Source organism: Chinchilla lanigera, unplaced genomic scaffold, assembly GCF_000276665.1.
Source record: "Chinchilla lanigera isolate Chin_1 unplaced genomic scaffold, ChiLan1.0 scaffold00080, whole genome shotgun sequence".
NCBI classification, from domain to species: Eukaryota; Metazoa; Chordata; class Mammalia; order Rodentia; family Chinchillidae; genus Chinchilla; species Chinchilla lanigera.
Genome location: NW_004955481.1, coordinates 1,348,276 through 1,370,213, shown reverse-complemented (window position 1 = coordinate 1,370,213; position 21,938 = coordinate 1,348,276). Strand labels below are relative to the sequence as shown.

At 39.0% G+C, this 21,938-nt stretch overlaps 2 protein-coding genes across 3 annotated transcripts in view; one reads left to right on the top strand and one right to left on the bottom strand.

Moving 5' to 3' along the window:
- The window catches only part of Smyd4 (SET and MYND domain containing 4), a 50,707-nt gene extending 42,456 nt beyond the window's left edge, over positions 1 to 8,251 (bottom strand). For both annotated transcript variants that reach the window (XM_005402603.2, XM_013503458.1), the window contains exons 1-2: positions 7,896 to 8,251; positions 6,972 to 7,117 (exon numbers count right to left, since the gene is read on the bottom strand). In XM_005402603.2, the coding sequence (XP_005402660.1) occupies positions 6,972 to 7,105 (134 nt within the window). In that variant the 5' untranslated portion in view covers positions 7,106 to 7,117; positions 7,896 to 8,251. The remainder of the gene's footprint in view (positions 1 to 6,971; positions 7,118 to 7,895) is intronic.
- A 156-nt stretch (positions 8,252 to 8,407) lies between these two features.
- Positions 8,408 to 21,938, top strand: part of Rpa1 (replication protein A1, 70kDa) — a 57,772-nt gene continuing 44,241 nt past the window's right edge. The window contains exons 1-4 of the mRNA XM_005402602.2: positions 8,408 to 8,515; positions 19,791 to 19,841; positions 20,946 to 21,024; positions 21,724 to 21,832. Coding sequence (XP_005402659.1) covers positions 8,483 to 8,515; positions 19,791 to 19,841; positions 20,946 to 21,024; positions 21,724 to 21,832 — 272 coding nt within the window. The 5' untranslated portion in view covers positions 8,408 to 8,482. The remainder of the gene's footprint in view (positions 8,516 to 19,790; positions 19,842 to 20,945; positions 21,025 to 21,723; positions 21,833 to 21,938) is intronic.

Below are 21,938 nucleotides of genomic sequence, written 5' to 3'. Positions count from 1 at the left end.
CTGTTTTCTTAATCATCTATATTGTAGTTATTTAAAAATCCTTGTCTACTAATCTTTATATGTGGACATGAGTTGGTCCCTTCCTGATGTTTATTTTTTCTCTGGATTACTGGTCAGTCTAATGTACCTTTGCATATGTAATAATTCTTGTACTGTATTTTTGACATTGCATGTAGAACACACAATGAAGCTAGCTGACATCTTCTATCATGAAAGTGCCCCTCCCTTATATTAGGCAGATAGGATAAGTGGTTGGCCTACTTCCATCCAGTCAAGAACCGAGTTGGATCAGGGTAGGACTACAGGGTTTTGTTTTGTTTTTTTGCTTTTTGTGATGCTGGGCATTGAACCCAGGGCCTCACACATGCTAGGCACCCAACCCTTGGGCTACATTTTTATAATACTCAGTACATGTCTGGTTTTTCACTGTTGCTTTGGGTGTGGCTCTCCTGAGCTTTTGGTTTAGAGCCTAGATCTTTAGCTAATTATACCACAGGGGCTCAAACTCTGGGAAGTATCTTGTCAAGATCTTTCAGGTGTTTGATATAGGCCCCTTTACTAGGAGGGTTTTAGAATTCAAGATTATAGGACTGCGTATTTCATATCTGTTATTTTTGTTGGTTCCTATATTATCCTGAGGATGAGGAAAACTGACTTTACATTTAGGCCTTTGCTAGTTTCCAATCCATCGCATCAGCCCCATGTGAATGCCCACACGTCTGCTGGTGTGTTTTCTCCACAACAGTCCCTCTGCTGGGACCTGGCCTGAACCTCCACTTGAAATTACCCCCAGGAAAGAAAAGGGCTAGTGATCACCTAGGAAACGGCCTTCCTTCTCTCTAACTTTAGTCCATCTAGTTCTTGTTGCCATCTGATATCTTTAAAAATGTTTACTATAGTATAAAATGTTTTTGGTTGCACTGGGAATGTTGCTTGCTGTGACCTATCACATCCTACCCACAAGTAGAAGTTCTATTTGTCAAATCTGAAGGAAGCTAGCATTCACAGTCCAATATTAGACAAAATTGGAGAATAGATTTAATGTGGCTCTGAGGGAGAAGGAAAAATCAGGCATGATTACTAGTTTCCATGTAGAGACTAGACAGATGTTCGTGTAGTTCTGATTATAGAAAATGGTCTGACGGCAGTACAATTCACTAAGATAGAAATCATTGGAAGGGAAGGTAATTTTTGAGGTAATTTTGAAGATCATGAGTTTGGTTACATACGTTGGATTTTAAGCTATCTGAGATTTTCAGGTAGTCAGCTGGTAGTAATGTGACTCTCAGAAGGGAGGTGAGGGTTGGAGGCTTAATTTTAAGGCTAATCATCATGTAGCAGGCAACTGATGTCATGGTATGAATGTGACTACCTCAGTTGGGCATATGGAGTGAAAGGAAAGAAAGCCCAGGCTGAGTCTTGAGCAACTCCAAAGTTAAACAAATAGGCAAATCATCATCATCAGGGCCTTGGCACTGAGCTACATGCCTAGCCCCCTTCCCTTTTTTCTAGATCCATTATACTTAATCAATAGCCACCTTCTTTCTCTATATTCTTTCCCCACTCTTTTTAAAAAACTGATTATATAGATTAATGGGTTTCATTTTCGCAGATTCATATATGCACATAACATACTTTGACTATTTTCATCCCTGTAACCTTCCTTGTCTCCCTGCCCCCCACCCCATTTTGCATTTTTTGGGTGTTTTCAATGTATTTAAAATATTTTGCTATCATAGAAACAAAGAGGTTTGGCATAGTTAGGCATTTCCCTAGACCCTTTCCCCTTATTCTTTCTTCCTTTCTTGTCTAATAGTTTCTCTCCTACTTTCTTGTCATCTTTTCTTTCTTTCTTTCCTTTTTTTTTGTCTTTTTGAGACAGAGTCTCACTATGCAGTTCAGGCTGGGCTTGAACTCACTTTGTAGCCCAGGCTGGTCTTGAACTCACAATGATCCTCCTGCCTCAGCCTCTTGAGTGCTGAGATTACAGATGTGTGCCACCACACCCAGCCCACCTTATCATCTTTTCTAGATGACATATATTCTCATGTTTGGAAGGACATGTGGTATTTGTCTTTCTGCATCAGGAATATTCTGTTTAACATGATGGTTTCCAGATTCATCATATTCTTGCAAATGATAGAATTTCACTCTTCTTTGAGGCTAGAAAACACTGCATTGTGTATGTCTTTGTTACTTTTCTTGTTGCTAAGACAAAATGCTTGACCCCCAGAGTCCAAGGAGGAAAGGTTTATTTAGCTCAGTTTGTAGAGGTTTCAGTTCACAGTTGGCTGGCTCCAAGGGAGGGTGGCCTGGCAAAGGAGAAACAGTTCATGGAGGGAAGAAGGCAGCAATGCAGCAAAGCAGCAGTAGTGATCACAGCAGCTCTCACAGTATCCCTTTTGCTGGCCCTTATATATTCTCCAGCACGCACACCTAGGAGGGCCTTCCCATTATCCACTCCCAGAACTATGCCAAACCATCAGATTAATTTAGTAATCTCGTATCCTTGATCTCAGTACCATACACTCTAGATCCAGCCACCTCTGAAAAGCCCCACCTATGATGGCATGAGACTTTGAGGGGACATCTAGACACAAGCTATAACGGTGTATATTCCACAACTGCTTTACCCATTCATCTGTTGATAGGCATCTAGGCTGGTTACATGTCCTGGGTACTGTGAATTGTGCTGCAATAGATATGGATATGCAGGTATCCTTATAGTACACTGACTTTAAATATACTAAGAAGTGTTATAGCTTGATCAAATTGTAGTTCTATATTTAGGGTTTTTTTTTTTCTATTTTTAATTGTTTTTGAAATCTCCATACTGATTTCCACAGTGGCTATACTAATTTACATTCCACAAACAGCATAAAAGCACCCTCCCCATCCTTGCCAACAATTCCAAAATTTTGTTTTTGTTTTTTGAGACAGGGTATCACTGTACAGTTCAGGTGGTCCCTGAACTCACTATGTAGCCCAGGCTGGCCTCGAGCTTGCAGCAATCCTCCTGCCTCAGCTTTCCAAGTGTTGGGATTACACGCATGTGCCACCACCATGCTCCATGCCAACAATTTTTTAAAAAATACCTGTTGAGTCATTTTGAATGGAGATGTTTGTTTTTTAGACAATGCCTCGCTGTGTAGTTGAGACGGACCCTGAACTCATACGCAGCCTAGGCTTCCCTTGCACTCAAAGCAATCCTCCTGCATCAGCTTCCCAAAGGCTGGGACTACAGGCATGCACCACCATGCTTACCCCTTAAATGGACTTTGATTTCCATTTCTCCAGCCCTTTTTTGTTGTTGTTTATTTTTTATTTTGAGACAGGGTCTCACTAAGTTGCCCAAGCTAAGCTCGAAACCTGTGATCTTCCTGACTCAGCCTCCCAGAGTGTGCAGATTACAGATGTGTGCCACCATACCCAGAACAAATGCTCTTCTTTTATTTCTATACCTGTCACTGTGCCAAAACTACAACAATGATAATTGTTGATTTTCACAGTTTTCTTTTAGTAAAGCATTATCAATTTATCTTGGGGAAACTACCTATTATCCACAGTTTCATCAGCAGTTCCCCTGTCATTTCTGGGAAATTCTGTAAAAGAAATCCACAGATCCTATAAAGCTTTAGATATTATTTTTCAAACTGCATGTTATGACTCAGTGGGTCATGAAATTAATTTTAGTGGTTCCTGATTAGCATTTTTTAAATGAGGTAAGTTGGAGAGACAATATCAATATGCATCACATGTAATAAGTATCTACACTTTTTTGCTTGGTGAACCTATCCAGTTGTCAATGCCATGTGTAACTCCCAAATTTGTTTCTCTATCCAAGGTTTTTTCCTAAACTCCAGACTTATTTAGACATCTCCACCTGGTCTCTACCAATGTATGAAGCTCAGATAAAAGCGCTTATTGCTGGGGATGTAGCTCAGTGGCACAAGCACCTGCCTGGTAAGCGCAAGGTCCTGAGTTTGATTCCTTGTACCAAAAAAAACAAAAAACAAACAAAAAACAAAACAAAACAAAAAAAACCACACAGAAATCACACTAAATTTTTAAAAAAAAAAGGACTTATCTTCCTGAAATGGTACCATCTGCGACCTTCCCAGGTGATGGCAATATCTTCCTTCCACCTTCAGTTTTTATAGCTTAAAACCCTACATAGTAATTGTTTTTTACTTCTCACATTTGCTAACACCCCACATCCCACCTGTCTGGAAATGCTATTAAATCTACCTCAGAGTCCAATTGCTTCTTTCATCCCCAGTAGTATCACCTGGCCCAAGTTACTGTCATCTCATCTCTGAGTTAACACAGTAATTCTGCAGGGCTCTTCACTTCCACTGCTATCTATCCTCAACACAAGTGAAAGTAATCCTTTAAAACAGAGGCCAGCAGACCTCTATAAAGGGTAGAGTAAAGCATTTAGGCTTTGTAAGCCAAGGAGCAAAATTAAGCCTATTACATAGCTATTTATATAAGGAAAACAAATTTCCAAAAAAACCTCTTGACCAAATTCAAAATGTAACAATAATGAAGTACAGTATTTTGTAATACAGGTATATTAATGAGAAAGAATGAAATTTTAAAGAAATGGGTATTATTTGCTTAATTAGGGTCCAAAGTCAGTGCTCTTTATTGTCAAATCAACTGCAACTGTTTACCTGTAAAAATCATTCTAAGCAGTAGGCCATACAAAGAACAAGGAGTGGGATGGGTTTACTCACAGGCTGTAGTTTGCTCACCTATGTTTTACAATATAATCAGATCATTTCACTATTCTCTCAAAATCCTATCATTTAGTTTTCTATTGTTGGTCAACAAATTATTATAAATTTAACAGTTTAAAACAACACCCATTTATAATTCTCAGTTCTATAGGTCACCAGTCCAAGTGGACTTGGCTTAGGGTCTCACAAAGCCCCAGTCAAAGTGGCTGCTTATATGGAGGATCTGGGAAAGACTCTGCTTTCAAGTTATTCGCAGAAGCTAGCTCCTTGTGATTACAGGTCTGAGGTCCCCATTTCCTTGCTGGCATGATCTGTGCCGATGCTCTCCTCTAGCCCCTGTGCACACCGCATGACCTCGCTGGCATTATTTCCTACTACTCTCCCTCTGGCTTACTCTGCTCATTCACGCTAGCTTTCTTACTGTTGCTTGAACCTGCCAGACACACTCCTACCTAGATCTCTATATAGAATGCTCTACTCTCATGTATCTATTTTGTTAACTCTAGTGTACAAACATTTGCTCAACTTTCACTTTTTCAGTGAGGCATAAGTGACTACACTATTAATACCACAGCCTGCATGCTTACTCCCAGGACTACGTAGTTTTCCTACCCTGTTCTTTTTTCTACTTCTTACCTCTAACATATTATATATTTATTTCTGTTTATTGTCTGTTTCTCCTTGCTAGAATTAATTAAGCTCCTCTAAGGTAAGAATCTTTGCCTATTTTTTGTTCATGGATGTACTCTAAGCATCTAGCATAGTGGCTGACACGAAATAAGTGATCAAAAATTCTCTGAATGGCTGGGGATGGTGGTGCATGCCTGTAATCCCAACACTTGGAAGGCTGAGGCAGGAGGATCACTGTGAGTTCAAGGCCAGCCTGACTACACATAATGCAACCCTGTCTCAAAAAAGAAAAGAAAAGAAAATTCCTGGGGTTAGACTGTAAGGGTACACTTATAGAACAGCAGACTTGTAGGCATATTATAGTAAAAGTTAGAAATCAATTCATAGCCTGTGACTGTGCTCATGCTGCCTGTCCCGTAGGTAGTCTCCTAAATTCAGTCAGTCTTGACTATCCACTTCTCTTTGATAATGCACTGGGCCAAGTTGACTGTGTCCAGCTTGTGGTTTTTGGTTTGTTTGTTTGTTTGTTTCTGGTACTGAATTGAACTCACGACCTCATGCTTGCCATGCAAGGTGCTGTGCCACTGTGCCGCTGAGCTAAATCTCCAGCCCCCTTCCCCCTTTTTTCAGATTGTGTTTTCCTTAGTTAGAAAAATATATTGTTTCCAACTTGCTTCAAGGACTTTGTGTCTGGGACAGATTGGCCCAGTCAAGGACCCATTTAACTCTACTTGCTCCATTCACACCCTCTCTCCTCCTTCCCAGAATGTTAAATGATTCCTTTTAAGTAAACCTGCCTGACAATACATGACATAATTCCTGTATTCCATGTAACCAATCATGTAATAATCTGCTATCAGCTTTGTACTTCCCACTCCCAAACCCTATTTAAACTGAACTCAAACCTGACTCTGGGCTGGTGATTTGAGCCTCTGGATTCCCCAGCCTGCTAGTGTAATAAAAGTTGCCTTCTAACTCCTCAGTGTAAAGAGTCTTTCATTTAGTTTGATATTGGTTTTTCGGCAAAAAGACTAGATGACTTCTATGATCCTTCCCAGATTTGAGCACTAAAAAATTTTTTTCTGGTACTGGGGATTGAATTCAGGACCTCTGTACTGAGGTACATCTCCAGACCTTTTTAATTTTGAGGCAGAGTCTTGATAAGTTGCTAAATTGCCCGGGCTGTGCTCAAACTTGTGATCCTCCTGCCTCTGTTTCTCAGAGTGCTAGGATTATGGGTCTGCTCCACTGTCCCTAGGTGAGCACTTATGCATTTCTATGGACTAGAAAATCTTCATTATATCCTTTAGGAAATGGCAAGGCTCGCAACTTAGTGACTGTAGCAAGGCACTGAATTATTGAAATATAATGTTGACACTGAAACAGCAAAATAGTCAACCCTACCTGTTCTATAATTGAAGTTTCTAAAAGTTAAAAAAAAACCAAAACCCTGTAAAAACAGCAAGAACTGCTAAATGCCCCAGAATGTAAAAATCTGCAGTTAACCTCTCCAACAAAAAGACATACTACATCAGAGCAAACGTCAAGGGAATGTTTTATAGATCAAAATATGTCTGGTAAAACCTTCCACTCACTTACCGAAGAAACGAAGAAGAGTGAAGAAAGATTTCGCTCAAAGTTTCTGCGGTAGAAATTGTGACCTGAGCCGACTTTGGGAGTAAAGACCACTTCCGAAGTAGGTAGGATTTCCATTCATCCACAGGCAGATCCATGCTACTTTCAGTCTAGGAAGTGCGTACGAAAAGAGGAATTCAGGTATCTACAGAAGTACAATTCCAGAGAATCAAGTGTTCATCAAATCAATCATATAGTAACAAAATCAATTCCTGCTTTTTATAGTTGTTCATAGAGTGAAGAAGGATCTATTTTGTTACCGCAATTCATTCAATATCCTTTCATTCAGAAATACTTAAAAAACCCTACTTTGTTCTAGGAACTAGTTAGGTGGTGGCTATACAAAGATGAAACTGATTACTGTACATAGCTCCCATAGGTCCTCCTAGACCTCCATCTACTCTAGCTGCTCAAGTCATTCTAGATTTTTCTTCGTCATTCACCCCAGCAATTAAGTTAAATATTTCTATCTCTTACATACTTCGGTTTCCTGCTTCAGTACCTAACTCTTCCAGTTCAAGTCCTCCCCATCTCTTGTAGGCGATTCTTTCCAGGGTTATAACTCGTCTCCAGGTCCTCTCCTTCCAACCCATCCTCCACGTTGTGACAGATCTGTCTTCTGCCTTAAACTCATCCCTGCTCCTCCTAGCATATAGGAGTGCAGTACAAGCTCAACTTCATTCGCTCACTTTTTCTTTTTCCTGTGCATCCCACAATAGGAAGGTATACCCATTGCTATCCCCCGCTTGCGAGATTTCACCTCTTCACTGTTTCTGCACAGACCATTTGTCCCTCACTTGGAGTCCACCTGGCAAATTCCCGCGCATCTTTGACTCAGTGATTTTCCATCTGTGATTCCATCACACGTGGGGCCCCCATCGCATCTACCTTGAGCTTGCGCTCCTCACGTGGAGACTTTCCGAAAGGGACTGGCCCTTATTTACCCACAGAGGATGACGCTGGGTCAAACTCCAGGTCTGGCACAGACGCGAGGCCTGCACCGGGTTGCTAAGGGAACCGGGCCACTGCTTTGACTATATTTAGCAGCAGCATTATCAGGAAACACCTCCGACTGTCCTCCGAGCTACCGTTCTGTCCGGATATGTTTTCCTCAGCGCGCAAGGAACGCTCCCGGAACTGGCCGCCCGCAGTCTACGCCTCAACTGCTCCGCACTTGGCGCGCAGTTCCACTCTACGCCCCGCCCCAGGCCCCCGCCATCCCGCCACTAGGCCTTGAACCCCGACTCGAGCGAGTCACGTGAGTCGCTCAACGCGCCTTGGCCAATAAGGTGGCAGCTCGGCACTTAGGCCCGCCCCCTCGCCTCTCGCACGTAGGGGGCGTGAGAGGCGCGCACAACTCCTCCGGCCAATCGCGGTGCAGCCCGCTACCCCCCCCACCCCCACCCCGCCACCCGCCCTTTAGTGAAGCTGGGTCTGGCGTGCAGTGCGAGCGCGGGAGGCAGAGGTGCGCGGCCATGGCCTGCCAGCTGAGCGAGGGGGCCATTGCGGTAAGAAGACTCTTGGGAGCGGCCCGGGTGGCGGTGCCCCGGGGCCGGGCCGATTGGAGAGTGTGGGGGGTTGTTGGGGGGTTGTAGGGGAGCAGCCAGGGTGTTCGCCTATCATCACCCCCTTTTGAAGGATTCTTCCCTTGTCTTTTACACCTATTCACGTTTCTCCTACTTAAGAAAACAGAGCAAAATAAACGTCCCTCTTTCCCTCCCGCGGCCACTCTGTCTCCTTCCTTATCCCCGTCCGCAGACAAACTTTTTCTCGTTGTCTGTGTTCAGCTGTTTCATTTCCTTACCTGCATTTAGCGCTGTAGTCCTCTGTAATCAGAGATTCTCCTGATCGCTAGGGAAAGAACTTCGGCCGAAGTTAACCAGTGGCCTTCAAGTCGCTGAACCCGACGGACACTTCAGTTCTTAGCTTACCGAAATGCTCAGCAGTGTTTGGGCCTGTTGATCATTGCTTCCTTTGCTAACAGTTTTTAAGTTCTGTGGCTCAGGTCGGCTGGCTTTCCCCCTTTCTTATTTGCAGGCTCCTCTGTGTGAAGTTTTGTTCCTTCAAGGCTCTCTCTAGGCCCTCTGTCCCCAAAGGCAGTTTTCACTGTAGATGTCGGTTCACTAATTTCTTTGTGCTGAGCCGCAGCTTCTATCTATAGTGTATCTTCAACGAATTCCAAAGCAAATCCGTTATGTCTAGACCACTTGATGTCCTTAACTCAACGAATGGGACGAGTATCTATTAAGTTACCATAGCCAGAAATTAAGGAATCATTCTTCGTACATTCTCCATCACTCTGGATGTCTGCTTCCTGACCAAGTGTAATATATTTATCTCCATATTGATCTTTTAAGTTCATTTCTTCCTCTGCACATTGGCACCGATTTTTTTTAATTAATTAAGTTTATGGGTACATTTTAGGTATACAGAATGATCACAATCATCATAGGGAATTTGTACGTGTACATGATATATCTTGATTCTTTTTTTCCCCCTTCCCTTACCCTCCCTTCAACCCCTTTTCCCCTCCTTATTTACAAAAGCTTTGTTTCCATTTTTCCTTTCCTTTTCCCTTCCTTTCTGCCTTTCCCCTCCCTAGTTCCTCTTCTCACTTGAACATTTTCTTCCTATTTCAGATAACTAACTATTATACATTTTGGTCTTTGTTTATACTTTCGGTTTTTCACAGCAGAGAAACTATGCGGTATTTACAGTGTGTCTGATTTATTTCACATAAGAATATGCTCTTAAGGTGCATCCATTTACTTAAAAATGTCTCAAGTTTATCTTTCATTATGGCTGAGTGGTACTCCATTGTATGAAAACCCCACATCTTTATCAGTTGATGGGCATTTGGGCTGTTTCCAAGATTTAGCGATTACAAACTGTGCCACATTTCTTGCCCGGACTAGTCACTCAGCATACTCTCCTCCAGTCATTCCCATCACAGCATATTTCCACTTGATCTCACCTTTTTAGCTTTTTTTAAATTTTAAATTTATAGTATATATTCTTGCTTTCCACCAGGCTCTTGATCATTCTCTTTTCTTCTGCCCACTGCCTGGACTGTGCTTCATTCCTCTCTCCCTCCCTCCCTGGATAATGTCTGTAGTACCTGTAGTAGTGGTGGCAAGTTTTAGGTGGCCAGTAAAATGCTAGTTGCATTGAATGAATAAGGCAGTGGAAAGAAAAGGACAGAGATGAGTAGGAAAGAAAGGCAACTTGGGAGAAAATCAGAAGAAGAAGGATTGTCAGAGTCAAGTGAATATTTGAAAAAATTAAGAATGTATAAATGCTGGAGACTAAAAAGTGATTGCAAATTGTAGTCCTTGATGGCTTTATAGCTGTTGTCTTGCACCTGTAAGACAAATTCAGAATGGTTCATTATTCTTTTTTACGGTACTGAGAATTGAACCTAGGGCGGGCCTTCACACTCAGCAACATTCCCAGCCCTTTTTTATTTTTTATTTTGAGACAGAGTCTCCCTAAGTTGGTAAATTGCCCAGCTGGGGTCAAACGTGTGATCCTCCTGTCTTAACCTTCCAGAACACTGGGATTGTAAACATGCCCCACCATCCCCAGCTGGTTTTCCATTTTTTTTTTAATGTTTTTTAATTTTAGTAGTGTATATATATATATAAATACAATACATAATAATTGCATTTATCTTGATCATTTGTACTATTCACTCTTATAAAGAATGTTCATTGTTCTAGTTAAATAATTTGGTAAAGTTTTCTTTATAGTCAGTTTTAGAAACTTTTTTTTTGAGACAGAATCTCACTTTGTAATTCATGCTGGCCTTGAACTCACTATGTAGCACAGACTAGTCTCAAACTTTCAGCGATCCTCCTGCCTCAGTCTTCTGAATGGTGGGATTATAGGTGTGGGTAGAAACCTATTTCTAGGGGTTATCAGCTGAAGCAAGTATTATTTTTGTTCAAAAGATGAAGGCCCCAAAGAGTAAGCAAAGAGCACACAAATGGAGTTGGTTTGAGTAAAAGCTATCACTATAGGAAATTATATGTAGGGCTACTACAATAAATGGAATAAATAGCATTTATACATTTATTTGTACATTATTTTTGCAGTGCTGGGGTCAAACCCAGGGCCTTGCGTATAAAGTATATATGAGGCAAATGCTGTACCACTGAGCTACAAGTGTTGATCATAAAATACTGTATGTGGTAGCCAGGCGTGGTTGTGCAGATCTGTAACCCCAATACCAAGAGGCTGAGGCAGGAGGATTACTTCAAATTCAAGGCCAGCCTAGGCTACATAGTGAGTTCAAAGGCAGCCTGTACTATAATATATAATGAGACACTGTCAGAAAAAAATGAAAGAAATGCAGTGTTTATTTTGTTTTTGTTTACAATTTTAAATTTTTATTAGTGTATATTTGCAATACACACTAACTACATTCGTGCTGGTGAGTTGGTACATAACATGGTCTGTGTTTAAATTTAAAAATTTATTACAGTAAATGACACACTGCAAGGTGTGATTAAAAAATACAGTGAATGATACTGCCTAGTGCCATCTAACAGACTTGGTAGGCTAGTGAGGACATATGGTGTGTCCTCACTTACCATAGTCACTGCATCTAGCACCATGAGAGTTCTGGCTCTTCCCCAAGTCACAATGACTGAAAGGTAAATGCTTTGAATAGATTCAGGACATTGAGACAGCTACATCAGTTCAACTAAAGACATTCATGAAAGGGAACTTCCAGAACTCCTACAGAAGGTAGCAGGAATGATGGGATGAGTATGTTTGAAGTGAGGGGGAATATTTTGAGGGGTATTAATTTTACTGTAATAAATTTTAAAAATTTAAACACTTGCATTTTAAAAAAATTATATCTTGTATACCATTTATGTCTTAAGTAATTGAGTTATAGAAAAGGGAAAGAAACCAAAGTTTTTTAACTTTTTTAGTTTCTATTTTACTTTTGTAGTCCTGGGATTAAACTTAAGGCCTTTGCACTATATCCAAAACCCTTTTTTGAAACGGTTTAGCTGCTGAATTGCCCAGGCTGGTCTTCAACTAAGATCATCCTGCTTCAGTCTCCAGAGTGCTGGCATTACAGGCAAACACCACCACACCTAGCTCAACCTGGGATTTTTGCACTAAGCCACAGCCCTGCCCTTTTTTATTTTTTATTTTGTTTTTATTTTGAGACAGGGTGCCCAGGTGGGCTCAAACTCATGATCTGCAAGCCTTGGCCTCCCAAAGTCCTGGGATTACACTACACCTTGAGGTTTTTTTTGTTTGTTTGTTTTCCTTTTCCAATGTAGTGGGTACTTTAGTCAGTAATTAAGTAAACCTGTAAAGTCTATGTTATTTGTACCCCTAATTTACAGTTGTAGATATTAAAGTGCAGAGAGCTTAAATACAGCTGTCATTTGGAAAATATAAAGCAATTTTAAGTGTATCATACTATATGTCCCAGAAAAAAACCTTACAATCAATATTCGTGCTAACATTTTATTTTACTTTATTTTTTGAGACAGGGTCTTGCTGTATAGTTCAGACCTGCCTTGAACTCACTGTGTAGCTTAGGCTGGCCTTGAACTTGCTGTGATCCTTCTGCCTCAGCCTCCTAAGTGCTGGATTTACAGGCATGTGCTACCATGCTGGGCTCATGAAAACATTTTAAATTAAAAAGTATGAAGTATATGCATGGGGTTTGAAAAACAAATGGAACAGAAGGATGTTTAATGAAATTTCTGATTATTTATCCCACCTTGCCCATTTCTGTTGTCAGAAATAAGTTTTTAAAAAAACCTTCATCGAAGTTTCATTTATAGATGTTAAATGTACTGTTTAAGTGTACAGTGGGATGAGTTTTGATAAATGTATGCTTCCCTGTAATCATACTACCCCAATTGAGATACAGAGCGTCTTCATCAGCCCACATAATTTTCTCTTCATTCTTCTTTCTCTATGCCCTACCTTAACCCAAGGCAACCACTGTTCTGGTTGTTCTGTCATTATAGATCAGTTTTAAAACGTCATAGAAAATGAATCATGAGCTTTTTCTTTTTCTTTTTTTTTTTTGAGGAGGATCTTTGCTTTGTGGACCAGGTTGTCTTCAAACTCCTGGGCTCAAGTGATACTCCTGCATCAGCCTCACAAGTAGCTGGGACTACATGTGCATAGTACCACCATATTCAGCTCTGATTCCTTTCAGGAAGACATTTTTCTTTTTGAGATCTATCCATGTTATTTCAGGAGTTAACACCTTTTTATTACTGAGTAGTATTTCATGGTGTGTTATAATACAATTTGTTTTATTTATTTTTTGTTTTGTTTTGGTAGTATCGGAAATTGAACTCATGACCTGGTGCTTGCCAGGCAGGTGCTATGCTGCTGAGCTATATCCCTGGCCCCATAATACAATTTGTTCTTGTTAGACATTTGGGCTATTTTCAGTTTTGGTAAATGAAAAGCTATAAACATTTATATGCAGAGCTTTACAGTTATAAATATCTAAGTATATTATATAAAAACAGTATATAAATTAAATTTCATACATAAAATAACAGATGATTATAAATTAGTATATAGTATATACATATATATCTCGTAGTACAATTGTTGTGTCATATGGTGACTGAATGCTTTTTGTGTGTGTACCGGGGATCAAACCCAGTGCCTGTACCATTGAACTATAATCCTTAGCCCATGGCTATATCTTTTGCTGTATGTAGGTGTTGTTTATATTTTCTCTCAGACTGTGTCTTGCCTTTTTTTGTTGTTGTTCAATTGTATTTTGTTTTTTCTGTTTTTCTTTCAGTACTAGGAATCAAACTCACAACCTTGCGCTTGCCAGGCAGGCACTTTGCTGCTGAGCTAAATCCCCAGCCCCGCCTTTTCATTCTTTTAATGTTTCTTAAGAATACTTTTAAATTTTGATGAAGTCCAGTTTATCTTTTTTTTTCCTGTTTCTAAGTATGTTTTTGTATCCTAAGAGATCTTTTTCTACCCTAAGGTCAGTCTTTTGTCCTGTGTTTTCTTCTAGAAGCTTTATAATTTTAGCTTTGTTTTCAGGCTGTGAACTATTTCAGGTTTACTTTTTTATGTATGGGGTATAGATCTTTTTTCCGATATGTACATTCCCTTGTTCCTGCACTGTTCATTGAAAAGATTCTATTATTCCATTGAGTTAGTTTTTCAGCTATGAGAAAATCAATTAAAATTATATATGTGTGGGGTTTTTTCTGGAATGTCTGTTTTGTAGTTTATCGATAGGTTGATAATATATCAGTAATACACTGCCTTAAAAACTGTAGTTTTATAGTAAGTCTTGAAATTTAGTAGTGTAAATTCCCTAGTTTTCTTTCTTTTTCAATATTGTTTTGTTGTTTGTAGTTCTCTTCATTTTCTTTCTTTAAGGTTCTCTACATTTTCATATATACATTTTAGAATCAGCTTATCCATTTCTTTTTTTTTTTTTTTTTTTTTTTGGTTTTTCTCCGGTACCGGGAACCGAACTCACGACCTTGCGCTTGCCAGGCAGGCGCTTTTGCCGCTGAGCTAAATCCCCAGCCCCAGCTTATCCATTTCTAATAAAGCCTAAGCGGGTTTAAAAAATTTTTTTATTAGTACATGTTTGTAATACATAATGTTTATATTTCTTTTGGGGAGTTGGTACATGTGTATAACACATCTTAATTCCTTTTTCATCCCCTCTCCCTCTTCTCCCTCCCCTTCCCTCCATCTCTTGATCCCCTCCCCATTTGAGAAAGATCTCTCTACTTCCTGTTATCTATTATTTTGCCCTTTATCTGTATTTTGGGTTTCTCGTAGAGAAACCATGCAACATTTAAGTTTGTGTATCTAATTTATTTCAATTATGTTCTCAAGGTACATCCATTTTCCTGCAAATGACTCAAGCTTATTCTTTAAAGCAGAGTAGTACTTCATTGTGTAAATACCACATTTTCTTTACCAATTTACTTGTTGATGGACATATAGACTGCTTCTAAGATTTAGCTATTATGAACTGTGCTTTTGTAAATGTGAGTGTGCATGTGTCATTGTAATATGATGTCTTTAACTCTTTGGGGAAGATACAATAGCTGGGTCAAATAGAATTTCTGTTTGACTAGAACTTTCCTGGCTAAGATGGGATTTCAGTGCTGTTTTAATTTGCATTTCTATAATGGCCAGAGATATCGAGCATGTCTTCATGTATGTATTGGCCAGCTGCACTTCTGTGAAGTGTCTATCCATTTCTTTTGTGAGTGTGTGTGTGTATGTGTGTCTGTGTGTGTGTGTGTCTATTCATTTCACTTGCCCATTTTTTGTTGGGTCTTTTATTTTGGGGAGGCTCTAATTTTTTGAAAATTTTTTAATGTATTCTAGACATTAGTTCTTTGAGGAACAATAAGCAAAAAAAAATTTTTTTCTGGTCTATAGGTTGTGCTTTTTGCTGTACAGAAGCTTTTTAATTTAATATCCCATTTGTTGATTCCAGATGTTGTTTCCTGTGTAACTTGGGTTCTGTTCAGAAAGTCCTTGCCTGTGCCTATCACTTCAAGAGGTTTACCAATTTTATCTTTCAGCAGGTTGTGCTTCTGTTTTAACATGTAGTTCTTTGGACTGGGTGTGGTGATGCACTCCTGTAATCCTAGGACTCAGGAAGCTGAGGCAGAAGGATCGTTGCAAGTTCGAGACCAGCCTGGGCTACAAAGTGAGCTCAAGGCCAGCCTGAACTGCATAATGAAACTGTCTCAAAAGACACATACCCACAGGCAAAAACCAGTTAGTTCTTTGATCCATTTTGATTTTAATTTAATACATGATGAGAGATAGGAGTCTAGAGTCAGGCTTCTACACTTTGGATAACAGTTTTCCCAGCACTGTTCATTAAAGAGCCTGTCTTTCCTGTAGTGTATGTTTTTGGCCCCTTTGTCAAAGATCAAATAGATGAATATGCATGGGGTGTTTCTGTATCCTCTGTCCTGTCCCACTGATCCTCATGTCTTTTTTTTTGTGCCAGTACCATGCTGTTTTTATCACCATAGCTTCACAGTATAACTTTGAAGTCGGGGATTGTGATACCTCCTGCCTTGCTCTTGTTGCCCAAGATTGCTTTTGCTATTCTGAGTCTGTTCTGGTTCCATATGAATTTTAGGGTTGTTTTCTTGAGTCCAGTGAAGAATACTATTGGGATTTTATTGGGATTGCTTTAAGCCTGTATATCAATTTTGAAAGTGTAGCCATCCTGCAATTTTAGATAGATTCTATTTTCATTTTCATTCAATTAGTAATACTTTTGGGGAGGGCAGTTCAAGATCCCTATAGTCTTCCTGGGGTACATGTATTTCTCTTCTCTCTTGGTGTGTTCATCCTCAAGTAGAAGGGAATGATGTTGAAACCACCAGTTGTCATCTGGTCTATTTTTTTCTTTTAATCTGATCAGTTTTTTTCTTCAAGTATTTTGAAATTTAAAGTGTTTTGAAACATTGCTAATTGCACACATTATATATGTCTTCATTGGGCCTTATTTTTAAATGTCCATTTATAACCCTGGTATTCTCTTTTCTGGGATCTACTTTGTCTGATATTAATGGTATAGCTTTTGCCAGGGATATAGCTCAGTGGCATAAGTGCCTGCCTGGCAAGTGCAAGGTCCTGAGTTCGATTCCCGGTACCAATAAACAAAACATGATGTATCTTTTCCCAGTGTTTTCCTTTATCTTGCTCTTCATATTTGAGTTGTTTCTGTAGACAGCAAATAATTGGCTCTCCTTCTGACAATCTCTGCCTTTTAACTAGAGTACTCAAAAAATTGTGTACATTGAATATGATTGGTTTTAAGTTTCTTACCTTGCTACTTTTTTTTTGTTTGTTGCATCTGTTCTTTGTCATTGTTTTAGGTTTCCTAGCTTCTTTTGAATTATTTATCTTTATGATTTGGATTATCACCACTATTGATTTCTTAGGTGTACTCTTTGCTTTACTTTGTAGTGATTGGTTTAGGACAGTGTGTTTTATCTTGGGCTGCAATTTAAAAATATTGTTAACTGGGTGGCTTAAAGAGTAAACTTTTTTTTTTTTTTTGTGCACATTTTTGGAGGCAGGGAAGTCTAAAATTAAGGAGCCAGTAGGTGTGGTTTCTGGTGGAGGTACTCTTCCTGGCTGTTAGGCCGCTGTCATCTCACTGTGTACTTATGAGACCTCTTTGTGCTGTTGAAGGAAGAGATCTGATTTCTTTCTTCCATGAGGACACAGATCTTATTGTGGGGTCCCCAGCTTTATGACCTCATCCTAAAGGTTCCACCTAATGCCGTTATATTAGAGATTATAAAGCTTTAATGTTATGAAAAAAGGAGGGACCTACATATTCAGTCCATGATTCTGGTCTTACAATTGGATTTATATACTTTTAGGCAACATTGAGGCTTACATAAGGCCTTTTGTTTTTGTGGGTTATATCTATAACACCATATCTATTTGAAATTATAACTAAGATATTTTAACATATTTACTCATTTCAAATAACAATTAGTATAAATAATATTTAATAGCCAGGTGTGTTGGTACACTCCTGTAATCCCAGTACTTTGTGGGTGCTGAGGCAGGAGGATTACAAGTTTGAGTTCAAACCAGGGCAACAAATAACTTAGTGAGATCTTGTCATAAGAAGGGGTGGAGATATAGATCAGTGTTCCCTGGGTTTAAGCCCTTGTAGTGAAAAAGAAAAGCAAAAATACTGACAAGAGTGGTATTGTTTTATATTTCTGTACATCTCTTTAATATGACAAATTTTCTTACTTGCTTCTGCATTCAATCCATTGTTTTGTTTGAACTAAATGAAGGAACTCTGACGTCACACAGATAATGTGGTTGGAAAAAGGAGGAGTATTTTAATAGCCTTTGTCAGGCCATTTTTGTTTGGCTGTGTTGAGGATTGTATCTAGGGCCTCACACATGCTAGGCAACTGCCCCGCCACTGAGCTATACATCCTCAACTTAGACCTCTTTTTTTATACTATATCCAAATTTGTATCCAGGTGTGATGGTGAACACTTGTAATCCCAGCATTCTTGGGGCTGACTCAGGAAGATTGCAAGTTAGAGCCTAGCCCAGGCAATTTAGCAACTTTTTTCTTTTAATTAATTATTTTGGTACACTTTTGATATACATAATGATCACATTCATCATAGGGCATTTATATCTCTATGTAATATATTTTTGTTTTTTTCCCATTTCCCTCCCCTGCCTGCAACCCATCTTCCCTTCCTTATTTATGAAAAACTTTCTTTCATTTTTTTTCACTCTATTCTTTTTTTTTTTGTTTCTCTTCCTTCCCTTCTCCCTTCTCCCTCCCTTGTTCCCCTTCCTATTTGAACATTTTCTTCCTATTTCCCAGTATCTGTCATGTATTTTGGTCTCTATTTACCTTTTCAGTTTCTCACACAAGAGAAACAATCCAGTATATAAACTCTGTGTCTGACATTCCATTTACAAGTATGGTTGCAAGGTGCATCCATTTACTACCTTGTTCAGCACAGCTCTCAAAGTTCCCTGTGGGGGACTTTGAGAGGATGGAGAAATAAAGAGACAGTATACAGAAAGCTGAGGTCAAGTGGAGCCCTCCTCCAGATGGGAGGAAGGGAACTGCTCAACCAGGCAGTGTTTATTTATACATGTAGAAAGTTGATGTCAGATGAAACCCCTTTGCCTAACAACTAACTCTCAGGGCTGGAACACCTGTTCGCCTGGGGTGCTTTATGCCCTCAGGGCAATCCTCAGGCACTCTGTGCTCTTAGCTCTGCAGATGTGAACATCACTAGCTCTGTGGCTCCTGACAATTTACCTAAAAATGTCTAAAGTTTACCCTTCTTTATGGTGCAGTAGTACTTCATTGTACATAAAAACCACATTTTCTTTACCCGTTCATTGTTTAGAGGGGCATCTGGGCTGTATCCAAGATTTAGCTATTACAAGTTACACTGCTGTAAACAAGGACATGCATATATCAGGTGCTATGATGCTTTTAACTCTATTGAGAAGATACCCAGAAGGGGAATAACTGGGTCAAGTGGAACCCTAGTTTTAGTTGTTTGAGGGATCTCCATACTGACTTCCATATTGGTTATAACAGTTTACACTCTCACCAACAGCGGAGAGAATGACTCCTTTATCTCCACAGTCTCGCCAGCGTCTACAGCTTAGCAACTTAACAAGACCCTGCCTCAAAAACAAGTGGGGTGCTGGGGATGTAGCTCAGTATGGCCCTGGGTTCAAAAAGAAAAAGAAAAAAGTGATCTTTTCTTAAAGGTTTGTTGGGATATAGATTGATCTGTCTTACATTTTGAACAAGTGTTTTTTTAAACCTATGTTTTGTTTTTAACAAACATTAGTCATTTGGAAAATATTGGCTTGTCGCATTATGCAAATTTGCCAAATGTCAATATATTTGGTTATATCAAAAATTCATCTGTATTAATATCACCAATGATTTAATAAGAAAAATGTATAAGTATTGGGATTCTGTGAAGTTTAAAAGTTCTGATTTTTCATAAGAAAACACTACTGACTACAAATGCTATTTGTTTGTTTTCCTTGAAAATGGGCACTTTTATGATTTGTCCAGAATGATAAATCAGATCTTTCAAATGACTGGCTCTGAACAGGCTCTTATAACACCATTACTTGTTGCCTATCCTAATATCAAACTATAAAAGTCTACCGATTTTTAATTGTGATTTGAGTGCATGTTTCAAATCGGTTTTGTTATTTCAGAATCTGTTTCTGTTATTTCAGGCTATAATGCAGCAGGGGGAGACATCCATAAAACCCATTCTCCAAGTCATTGTAAGTAACTGCATATGTTTTACGTCAGACAGTTCTAGACTCATATGTAATTATAAATTATAGATTTGTCCACCTCAAAACTTTCCCCAGCTTTTTTCTTTTTTTAAAATTATGTCAAAGTTAAACCTTTGGAGGTTCAGATTTCATGTTTTGCCTCTCTGTTCTTTTCCATGGTGAATAGATGACATAATGCTAAATGTCGTTGTAACTGTCTTCTTACTTGTCCTTAGTTTTATCTTGTTCAAACGTGTGTTACTTGTGATCTCTGGAGAGATATATTTACATGAATGAGTCCGCTTAAAATTCTTCGATTAGCTCATCATTTATCTAAGAGATTCTCGTGTTTAATAGGCATTGCAAACATCAGTAGAAGCAGAGTCCAGGATCACACCTGCAGATTTTGAGACAGTAAGCCTGCTGGCCTCCCATTGCTCCCAGACTGCCAGTTATCCTCAGGCTCTGTTTATATATTTTACTGCTCCCAGAAAGCTGCCTCTGGTCTCCTTCAAGTTGGGATATAAATGTCTTGGCGCTGCCTCGGTAGCATTATGTACACATTTTGCTTATGTCACTTTGCTTTCCTCTTCATCCAGGTTGTAATCCCCTTCAAGGCCAAGGTGTTTTTGTTTTTTTCATCTCTAAATTTTTTTCTTTTTTTTTCTTTGAGCCAGTCTTGCTTTGCTGCCTAGGCTGGTCTTGAACTCACTGTCTTCCTGCCTTAGTTTCCTGAGTAGCTGGGGTTGCAGGCATGAACTGCCACACCCAGCTTATACAGTACTTTATATGAGGCCCTTTTTATATACATATATGTGTACTGTTTTTTGTAATGAATTTTAGCCAGATTTGCATGAGGGAGAACACAGCAAACCGGCATCTTCGTTTTAGTCTGGTCTGTATTATATTTAATAATGTTAAGTAGAGAAAGGTTGGTGGAAAAAAATTAACAAATTCAGTTTTCTTCCATTTGCATTTAGCTGTCAAGAGAATGGGCGTATAGCTTATTATGTCCTGAACTAATGACAAACCCACTGTCCTGCAACTTAGATTTACTTATCTCTGGGGATTGGGCAGAAAACCTGGCTAATGAATCATTTTCTATCCTAGAACATCCGCCCCATTACCACAGGGAATAGTCCACCCCGTTATCGACTGCTTATGAGTGATGGAATAAACACTCTATCCTGTGAGTATATAAATCTGAGTATCTGTCTGTAACTATTTAAATAACAAGCATATCCAACATGTTGATTGCCATAATTTGGGGCATTCCTGAAGTATACATTCAGACAGCATTGCTGCTGGCAGAGAGCACTCTTAACAGTAGAATGGATATGGTGAAAGCTACCACTTGGCTTAATTAATTTTCCCTAATGAGTGCTCTACGGCTTTTTAAAATTAATTTCCCTAAGACATTTAGTGAATGTGATTGGTTAGCTGTCCTATACTTGCCTTTTTGGGGATTTTACTTCTGTATCAGGAACTTTAAAAGGAAGGCAGGAGAAAATTTACAGAATAGGTGTCTGCTATCTCAAGTATGATGTGAAGGACCCAAAAAAGATTTTTTAGTCTTTGTCATGAAACCTGAATAAATGTAAAAAATGGTTTGGGGCCCTTTAAAAATACATACATATATATATATGTGTGTGTGTGTATATATATATATATATATATATATATATATGTATATGTATATATATGTATGTATGTTTAAGATAGGAAGCACATGTTTAACATAACAGATGATACTGTCTTTCATATCTAGAGTTTGATTAGTTCTAATTTAAAGAGAAACATATTTAAGTCATTATTTTTCTTTGTGATCAGCTTTCACATTCTTTAGACTGAAACATTTGCAAGCTAAAGTCATCTCTGTGCTTTTCAGCTTTCATGTTAGCAACACAGATGAACTCTCTTGTTGAGACCGAACAATTGGCCAGCAACTGTATTTGCCAGATTCACCGATTTATTGTTAACACTCTGAAAGACGGAAGGTATGTGTTCTATTTTCTCTTTTCTTGTATGGGTACTAATTTGTGAACAGAGAAGTACATCAGATGCCAAAATTCACTTAGGAATTTAAAAAGCCAATGGTGAGTT